Genomic DNA, 11,014 nt, shown 5'->3' with positions numbered 1-11,014 from the left:
AGAGTGCACGTGAATTAAACGCAAGAAAGATTGAGAAGAGTAACATAGACATGTGTTTGCTTTAATGGTATCCATTATCGTGATAGGCAACTTTCTCTGTCAGATTCACGCTCGATGCATCTTCATTAGAAGCGACTCGTGATTAGGAAGGATGAAAGATCCTTTCGAAATTTTATCGAGCTCGTTTCATCGAGACTCGTTCCATATTATCATTCATCCTTGATTGATCTCGATCCTCGGTCGATAATCAGGTAGTCTCCTGGTATACATATATACTGAGAACTTGATCACCTGATTGTGACGCAGGTTTTGTACAGAGGTACGCAACTGATGCGAAGTTTTATGTTTATTTTCTTCTATCGTGTAATGCATAATTTCCCTACTCCAACGACATTTTAAAACTACTCTTCAACAGCTTCACTGATAATCTTAAATCTATTGTAATATTCGTCAATCTGCAGAAAGAAAAGAAAAAATTATTTAACAGTAAATGTATAGATAGAATCGATTCATCTCGTATTAGTATATACTTATTGGCGCGAAAATGATATTTGCAAGCAACAGTTCGGTCATTGCGTTTGTTACCTCACGCTTGAGTATTCCTTGCTGCCGGAAATAATACATGCATCTATGAGTTAAATTTCTACCGAGAACTGTGAATACGCATATTTTAATTTGCATCGAGTCATTTAAGAAATGACAGTCTTATTTTAAACTACTTGCAAAGGTAAATACAGAATATGTATATATAACCTTGACTAACAAATTTGTGATTTTCGAGGCTGCAAAGAGATGAATGAAGACACTAAAAATACCAGCCATAAGAATATTTAAAATATCATAATACTTTGAAATATATTAAAACTTTCAACTACAATTGAAAATATTCAGCCTCTAAATCTCTAATAAAAATTTACACTTGGGAATATTGATTAATTATTAATTGTTAATTGATTAATACAAACTATGTAGCATACTTGATAGAAACAGCAGTTATGGAGCGTCAAACGATAATTAAAGTATTAAAACGATAATAATTAATGTCCAGACTCGTACAAAAGTCTCCAAGTGCAGATACAACAGATCTACTCATATACGTGCGAAGAATTGCAAATCATGCATGCTGATTCAAAAACTCGACGACCTCCCACCGCGTCTACAACAAGTCAGACCGTCAGACGTCTTTTAATCGTCGTGTCTTAATTACATCCTGCTCTCGTTCCTTCGCATGTGAGCGAAGCCGTGGACGCTTCACGTAGCCCTTCGAGTCGTTTCAACGACCAAATCCAATCGATTCATTAAATAAATGACGGTAGAAGAAAGGATACAATTAGCTTGTTAGTCAAGCAGGATGTTTTCCGCACTAACAAATAAACCACGAAGGAACGAATCGATTATTATACCGTTCAAGACAGCTAGGAAATTATTGGCTCAAATGACTTCATCAGTGGGTAAGAATTCGATGCTTAAAGAGCTCCAGTATTCTATACAGGTAATCACCAAATACATATAATCTAACATAAAATATTGTGTACAAATATATTTTTTACAATGATTTATAAACATAGCTACCTAATCCTCCTTTTCGAATGGAATCTGCATAATAATTGCGAAATAGCGAAGTTAGTGATCGTGTAGACTGTGATCTTTCATCGATCATACTTTTGCCAGAAACATCGACTATTGTTAGATTATTAGCCGGATAATCGAGCAATCGACTGAGTCATGCTATTGATTTCAGTCTGTAATTACAGTGTTAAAAAAAGAACGGTGTCTTTGTAATTTTATGACAGGATAAAAAGCTGTTACGACACCATCCGTGAAGATAATCAGTTCGTTTGTTCATCCTGCAATTCAAGAGGATCGAGCATCGATAACCGGTGAAACTGCATTGTTGAAGATCCTTTATTCATGTGTAAATATTTACACCAATATGATGTGCAAAATAGAATATAAAGCTCCGTACATAAGATGCATAATGAAAGAAAGAAGTGTGCACGATAATCAAGTATGGCAGCAATACATCCAACGAAATATTCTACATCCCTAATAAATTAGATAAAAATAGATAAATAATTTGAACATACACGGACCTTCAGAATAACTACTAGAGTATTATGACAGCTTTTCTTTTATATTTAAGTAACAAGTAATAAAATTAATATGATCGATGATTACTTACCAATATTATTAGAACGATATCTCCCTATGATTCTAATTTCCGCCAAACTATCCAGTATAGTAGCAGACGATGTACACGTTTCCACTATTTAGACACGTTGCTCGGACAATTCATCGATGGATCACACGATTTAACCGCGTTGAGCCGCCGCGCGCAATAAACCACTTTCGTCTGACGAAACTTTCCACTAGCGATATCTCCATGAAGCATGGTAAGCTCGGCAGGTACACAGTCGGGCCACGGACATGGGTCGTACACCTACGACTCCTTTTCGATTCGAGTCATGGTGGAGAACCCAAGGACACAAACCAGCATCAAGCACTCGATATGCGTGCACGTATAAGGTGTCCAAGAATTTCAGTACTCTCCGGATTTATGTATCTACTTCGACGCCTTATTGTTAATTACTCCTTACAATACGTTCCTTTACGATCTATTTCTTATATGAGTTGGCCAAAAGTCATATTAATTAACTCCATAAATTGATAAGTACAAAGATAAGAATTTATGCTTATTTGCGCCACTTTCCTACGGCAAATAAGCTTATGGAAATACATAATTTGTTCCTTCGAGTCGTTTAATATTAATCATGTATCTAGGTAGTCAAATTGAGAAACTTAGAAAAGATGAAGTTGGTTAGTTCGACTTCTGCAAAGCTTGTATATTTATTATATATGAATCTATTATATATTATATATGTATGGTAATCATCGTAAGAATGAGAATATTGATTCATTACAATATTTCTCATGAAATCATTGAGATTTAAAAATTCCAGTTTAAAAGATTGCATTTTGTATGAAGTATGAATTTGTCTGTTTTCGATCAATAAGTCAGGATTTGAGTACAGATCGAATATTTTAGCGTACATATAAATAGATGATGATATCGGAGTTTAGTTATTTGTAGACCAATCGATATTTCAATTTTGAATATCCACTTCTGAAAATTCTTCCCGCCCGTTCATCGATGCATTGTATCGCGAACGAAATCTACGCTTACGCAACTGGCAGAGCAGGCATTCTTATGCTTTCTAAACACGAGAAACATTGTTAGAATTAGTCTGAATTCAAGGAATACTACATTCAAGAAAAGGATAACATTTATGGAAAGTTTAAGTTACACGTAGTAACGTAGTAACATATATGCTCATTTTGCCAAACAGGTTGACACCACAAAACAAAAAATATAAAAATTGATGAAATTATATGAGATAAGCATCAATCTAGTGCTTTGGTATTAAAACTTAAAAAATTTCAAAAAGTGAAGTTAACCACTTTGGCTTATGATGTACATATACAAGTCAACAAAAGCATATTAGAATTTTAATACACCGTGTACGTAGGTGCGTATACCTGTGGGTACGCACACAGTTAATTCATCGATGACTAACACACTCGGCTCAATGGCATGAAAAGAACCTCGATAACACTTTATGACTTCCGTCGTCTCACTACACGAAGGTCGTCGTTCGACAAGTTTGTGTGTCAAACCGATATATAAAAACGAGACATCATCTGATTGTGAAAATCGTTATGACAATATATGAAACACTTTCTCAAAACGAGTTGCACCCTTTATAGGAAATACAGTCGGAGACAAAAATTAATGCACAGATGGTGAAAGTAAGTATCAATGAAGTTTAATGAAACTAGTGCTATTGTTATACATACCTAAGGCTTATCTATTATATGCCGTTATAGTACGTAGATTATTTAGTAAATAACTTAAATTAATATTTACATTTTTGTGTAAACAAGCAAAACATTTAACAACACATCATTGATACATATTTCCACTATTTGTTCACTTATTTTTGTTTTCGATTATATGTTTTATATTTCAATTTCGATTCTCGTTTTAGGGATCGTTTCGATTCTCGTTTTATGGATCGTTTTGATTTTCTTTTTAGGGATCGTTTCGATTCTCGTTTTAGCGATCATTTCGATCACATACAAATCGATTTGATCGATAATGATATATTTTTGTTTCTTGGGATAAGTACATATATTTAATCATTATTGAAATTATTTTGTTATACATATACTGAGTTTTTTATATATAAAATATCTACTAATAAAAATAATAGATAGATGAAAAAAAATAATAGATAGATAAAAATTAAAAGAATAAATAAATAATAAGTAAATAATAAAAAATACGATACCTGTATTATGATGCAACTCATGTAATGTTTGTCTATGCAATCGTATACGTATCATTAAACATAGATATACATATCTATGTACGTACGTAAAAGTAATATTTTTGTTTAACGAATATGCAAAAAATTGTATATTCTAGTTTCTCCAACAGACTATTTTTCAAGAAGATGGGCGTCATCGTAGAATATTTTAATTTTGAAGCACATGTATATAACTGTGGATCGTAATCCAATATTTCTATCAATTTCTATCTGTGCTATTAATCCATAGGTGAACAATAATTTCCTACTTCGATTTCTGGCAATCTATTTTATCAATAACAACGATCTCTATTAGATTCCCAAACCTTCGACTTGTAATTGTGCACTTTTTATATTAAAAAACTTGAGTAATAACACTAACGATTTAGAGAACTTTTTAAACGGAAAAGAAAGATTATAATTTAAAAAATTCAATTATAGTTCATGTTGTTAAGAATCATCAATTTTTATCCAATTAAAAATTGCCATTCATTTCTTTCGCGGTTACAATTCCGTTTAGGATTTCGTACTCATATTTCCCACACAAGTATTAATTTAATGTATATATCATAATGTACATATGTATAATACTTCATCAATATAATATACAAACAAACATATACATACAAACTTTTTTCCACTTAACACTATACAGTGGTGAACATTGAAATGCTAATAATTCGCCATTAACATGATTCTCTCCCTAATCTTTGCACAAATATACCATAATTATATCTTATACTTTTTATACATTGAAATAGTATGTGATAAATTAACAAGACGAATATTTGATAATTTTATGAGGGTACAACGGCCCGTTAAGTTATCTCGTACTCTTAAATAAAGTATTAATAATGTGGTAAATTTAACGTCTACTATAATTTTGACAATATATGTTACTGACTGCAACGTTCATTCGCTATATTTATATATTTTTAATTAAATTAAATGAATATAAAGTTATTCACAATAGTAAAACATTTCGACCAATTGTAGTAGTACAAACATAATAAGCATGTATAATCATATGTTTGCCTAAATAAACAACGCAATAAATTTTCTGTCTTCTGTTAATGACTCATAATAGCAATATCGAAGAAATTTTTAACTCTTTAATAAATATGAACTTCGATAAAATTAAATGGAAATTTATATAATTTAATAATTATATAATGAAAAAAAATACAAAACCTGTTTGTAAAATCAATGTAGTGCAACGGTTTTATTTTTCAAATGATACATTTGTGTTCAATGTATACACATAATGCTTCATGCTATATGCACCACTCTTGATTAGAAACAAACAGAACGTAATAACAAATGGTTCGGTTCTAGGTATATATAACAGCTCTAAAACTTAGTTTCCAACAAGTAGATGTGCAATAAATTAATTCTTTTAATTATTCTGATTATATTTTTATATCAAGTTAATTTGTGGAAGTCAATACTTATTATTCAATAAGTCTGCTTGTATTTATAAAAAAGAAATTAAGAAAGAAAAAAATTGTGTAGACTAGAATTTAATATATGTTGTCTAGAAAAAGGAAGAAGTATTTCCATACTAGGTGTATTTCTCTGTAAAATCATACAGTATTACAAAATATGAGCACCAAAAAAAGCTTTAATAGTATACTGTTACTATTGATGTGATTAATTGCACTTATTGACTGTTTGATATTATATAAAAAGAAATATAATTTCCATAATTATGATGTTTATAAATAATAGACACTGTATGGATGTATATAAAATTGTTAACTAGTATAACTAGTATTGAAATCTTCAATTCATTAGATATAACTTAAAAACATGAGATATATGGCGCATATCACTTCCGTTGATATGCAAATGTCTTCATCTATCAGTCTGAATGTTTGTTGCAATCCGGAACAACCAAAAACAATAGTTTTCGAATCCATGTTGGAACCTAAGAAAATATGTACTGAATGTTCGTGACAACTTCCGCTGGAAGATCGACAAGCACGGAATTCCATTCATCTGGGAAGTCCCGCTGGGCAGATTTAACGAACTCCACAACAATACTTTTCGCTTCTGCATAAAAAACAAATATAACATAATTTAATATATATTACGATAATTTCATAATATTTTACTGCGTAGAATAATAAAAAAACATAGCATAGCATACCATCATCTGTAGTTCTGTTTTCATGTAATATGCTGACTGCAACTCTGAGTAATATGTTCATGTATGACCGTAAAATGGGATGACCAGCTTGATATAATGTTAATATACTTCTAAAAACCGCCTTATTCTCTTCAAAATCTTCTTTTAGTGGCAACTGCTTAACAAAAATTGGAAATACTTGATCAAGTGGCACGTTCATATAATTAACGATGATAAGCCGTGCAATTGCTCCAACTATATTATCACGTGCTCCTGCATGTGATTCTTTATAAATCGCATTTGACAAAACTGTTAAAATATCGGGAAAATGCCTATTAAATTGTTGTTAAGAAAAAAAGAAAATTGTATAAAATATTATAATAATGATATATTAGATAATTAGATATGATATATTAGAAGGATACATATAAGCATTGCTATGCAATGCAAGTTCGCCAATTCCATATATTGCGTTATTTCGAACTTCAGCGTTTGGATCATCTACAAGTTTCAAAAATGTAGGAAGCAGGATATGTATGAAATTAGACGTTTGTTGTTTAAGGGCTGTAAAACATTCTGAGATTGTACCAACTGCAAAAGATCTTTGAGCTTCTGATTTGTTTCTTCTCTGAAAAGATTGTTTAATTTTTAAATTATGATATAACAATTTATATTAATAAGTGCATATCTGAAAATAGAAAGAGTCATGTACCGATCTTTCTAAGAGCATTGGCAACACAGTTTGAAAATAATGCCCAAAGTCTTCTGGTGGGACTACTTTTCCAAAATTACAAAATACGTCACCCGCACATTCAACTAATAATTCATCCTGTTCAGCTTCAATATCTAAGTCTTCTGCTTCTTCTTGATCTTGACATTCCGTTTTTCCTGTCAAAAACAATTTTCTTTGTATAGTTGAAATAACAAAAATATAATCTACATTGAGTCTTTACCTGACATGACATCAATGACACAATTCATAATAGCATCTTTATGACCTTCTCCGATAAGAACATCTGATTTTATTTCTTTTAGAAGTTCTGCATAAGCATCTAAGCCACTAATAGCTACTGTTCGTTCATCACCCAACCTTATCAATTCAGACAATTTTGGAATAAATACAGAAAGAGCTTTTAATAATGCTTGTTTTCCTTCGTTAGTATTAATATCTGAAAAACTAAAACAAAACTGTAGAATGGCATCAATGACAGCTTTACGAATATCTTCTTGTGGATAATTGATTAATTTGAATGTTTCCTCAAAAGATTTTTCGAGATATGGCAGAAACGCTTCTCTAAAACAAAAAATATGAAACTATTAGAAAAAAATATAAGATCAAATATGAGAAAATATTAAATATTTTACCCTGTATTTTCCGCAATTTCTTTTAAGGCTAGAATTGCTTCTTCTTTTTCTTCAATGTATGCATTCTCAACACTATAACCCGCCACATCGTCGTCATCATTATCTTCTTCATTATCTGTATTTTCAATATCTTCTTCATCATTTTCATTTTCATTTTCACTAAGGTCATCATAAACCGGAAAGGCAGAAGTTTCGTCCTCCTTAAAATGAGGCTGTCAAAAATAGAACGGTATAAGCATGAATATAATTAATTTGTTTTTCCTCATATATACATATTTCACAATTTGCTTGCATACCACTATGCCTTCTGAACTTTGTATGCTTGTAATCATATACTCAATGATTTCTGGTAAAGCACCTGCTATTTCTTTTTTCATTATCGTACTAATTGATGCAAACAATCCATAAATTGACTTTTTCAAATCCGGATCTTCTGTTTCTTTCAATAACTTCATTCCGAAGTTAAGAGACCTATCAGCTAAAGGTGCAAAATTTTTATCGCCTATTGTTCTTGCGATTACTCCAAGGGTATCTGCAATATCAATTAAATATTAATGTCATTGATAAAAATTACATGAAGTTTAAATGTTCTTATTCATACCAACTGCTTGCACTTGAAGACACATAGTTTCTTCTATTTGTTTTTCTGAAAGATAACCATCGAGAATAGTAATGATTTTTTCAAAATATGGTAGCATGTGCTCTTTACTCGCCATAGCAGCTGAACCTATGGCGCTCAGGGCAAGTTCTGTAACATGGACTGGAGTATCCGTACTCAAAATTTCAAAGAGTCTTTCCATTAAAGTTGGTAAATACGGTAAAAGACTTTCATTCAAATTTTCACAAAACATTTCCAATGCATAAAACATACGATCAACCGAAGGTGGTTCTTTCTTTTCTTGCTTAATATGCGCGCATATTTGACCAAGATATTCGAATAATACTGGTAATAATTCGGATGAGTATTGAGAAATATTTGGCTGTAAGTGTTCAGAAAACTGCCCAAGGGCAAAGAGTGCAGCATTACGCACTACCGGAGTGGGATCACTAATTCCTTGACAAGTGCAACGTAAGAAGGATTCGAGATATTTAGTGCGGATATATTCTGAACAACCTTCTGCTAATAGCGCCATTGCTAAGTATGATGCTTTCTTTGCATATACATCTGTACCTTGCAGGCTAGGTTCTATGTATTGCAACTATAAAAATAATAAAAGAATAAAATATTAGATATATTTTACAAAACAAAAAATTGTTACAAATATTTTAAGTCATACCAGTTGTGGAACTAGCTTCTCTGGGGGTAAATGAAGTGCAAGTAAATCTAAAGTTTGAGTAGCACATGTTACAGGAGTATTGTCTTCATTATCACCACTGAAGTAAACCTCATCATTGTCATCCTCAGGTGGTGTGGACATAAGATTAAATAACATATCTATAAAATTGAATTCATAAAATATATATTATCATACAAGCAAAAATGTTTGTTTACAATGTAAACACATTTTACCTAAAATTGGTTCAACAAGTTTATGTTTGATTATGGCTTTCTTTTTTGTTCTAGCTAACCAACCAATAAAACCAACTGCTTTAACTCTGAGGGCATCATCTAATGCTTTGTTACCAGCAATAGCAAGGCACATAGTAACAAGAGCTTTGACATGTGGTGCTATCACAGCAGCTCCATGTTCACATAATTCATCTAATAATTCAAAACATTGAATAGCTTTATCTTCATGAGAAATAGTAAGAGATTGAATTGTGGTCATTATTTGTGGCATCACTTGATGATAAGCATTTATCATCTATAGAAATTGTTTGTCATTAGATATAATTTTCTATACTTTCAATCAATATTTAATCATTATATATACAACTCACCCTTTGATTGCCTTCAACAAAGGGAACAAGACTCTGCATTGTTTTTAAAATATAATATGCTACAGGATTTCCCAAATCTTGTAGACTATTTAATGTTTGTCCCAAAAGATTTGCAAGTGGTACAGCATGTATAGAATAGGTATCAGGTGCAATTTCAGTCATAATAGACAAGGTATATGTTCCCAACTATAACAAAATTATATATTACGATCTTACAATATATAAAGTAATTATTATCATTTCATACCTCTTTATTTATTAAATTTTCACTAGTAATCAGTTGCTGTACAAATTGCAAAACTTCTGGCCATTCTTTATTAGGCAATTCATGTTTTACAATTGTGCCTATCAACTGTGCAATCGCATTCTTTACCATTTTTTCTGGTTCATTAACTAATGCCTAAAAAATAAAAAAATTATATTTGTTTTCATTAAAATAATATATGTTCCAAAATAATAGTTTCTTACCTGCAAAATTACTGTCTTAAATTCATTGCGTATATGTTGTGGTAATTTCAACCAATGTTTCCCTTTAGCGTAACGCTTCCTTAGCAATACAGCTGCATATTGCCTTACCTAAACATAGATAATTCTTTGTTATGAAACATAGCAAAAATAAAACATTTGTAGGAATCAAAAATAAAAACCTGTGAATTTGTTGACGATACAATAAGTTGACATAATGTTGGTGTACTTTCTGGCTTCTTGAAAGCTTCTCTAAGTTCTGCAGTTCCCTGCAAATATTGTATCAATATATTATCTTATATATCTACTTATGTGATGTAGATATTAATGACTTTGGAAGATATACCAATTAGCAAAGTGTATGCTCATCCTTATTTAATAAAGAAACTGAAGGAGTACATGACATGCATATTAAAACACTAATGATAGCAAGAAAAATGAAGACATAAGAAATAAAATGCATGGTTACTTGTGTAAAACAATTTATAAGACAGAAGTAGTTATTTTTGTTAAAATATTAAATATAGATCAAGTAAAATATTTCGATCTTCTGCTTTAAATGGTTAGCAATAGAAGCAAACACGTGTTTCGAACATTACAAAGTTTCCTTTTTTTATTACACGTCATTTCACTAAATATACCTGCTGAATAGATGTGTTATCCGCTACAAGTAACTTTAGTAATATCTCCTCCATTATTAGTTTAAAATTAGTAAACAAAATATAGATTTGGCAGTATTTCCGAACAAAGTAGCCGGCTGTCTACTACCGCTTTTCTGACCTGTTGGTGACGTAGTGACATCTTTATA

The 11,014-nt window shown here is 31.2% G+C and overlaps 1 protein-coding gene across 1 annotated transcript; it reads right to left on the bottom strand.

Moving 5' to 3' along the window:
- Positions 1 to 4,812: 4,812 nt before the first annotated feature.
- Positions 4,813 to 11,014, bottom strand: LOC117211665 (importin-4-like). The gene is made up of 15 exons (XM_033455801.1): positions 10,848 to 11,014; positions 10,389 to 10,475; positions 10,210 to 10,317; positions 9,989 to 10,141; positions 9,742 to 9,927; positions 9,371 to 9,665; positions 9,138 to 9,295; positions 8,462 to 9,059; positions 8,157 to 8,392; positions 7,861 to 8,072; positions 7,449 to 7,789; positions 7,208 to 7,383; positions 6,921 to 7,123; positions 6,517 to 6,827; positions 4,813 to 6,419 (listed from the first exon to the last, which is right to left on the bottom strand). Exons 1-15 carry the CDS (start codon positions 10,899 to 10,901, stop codon positions 6,295 to 6,297), a joined length of 3,243 nt encoding a protein of 1,080 aa, XP_033311692.1. The 5' UTR covers positions 10,902 to 11,014; the 3' UTR covers positions 4,813 to 6,294.

This window comes from Bombus bifarius, unplaced genomic scaffold (genome assembly GCF_011952205.1).
Source record: "Bombus bifarius isolate JDL3187 unplaced genomic scaffold, Bbif_JDL3187 scf7180000008240, whole genome shotgun sequence".
Taxonomy (NCBI): domain Eukaryota; kingdom Metazoa; phylum Arthropoda; class Insecta; order Hymenoptera; family Apidae; genus Bombus; species Bombus bifarius.
The sequence above is the reverse complement of the archived record's forward strand: the minus strand, read 5'-3'. Positions and strand labels throughout refer to the sequence as shown.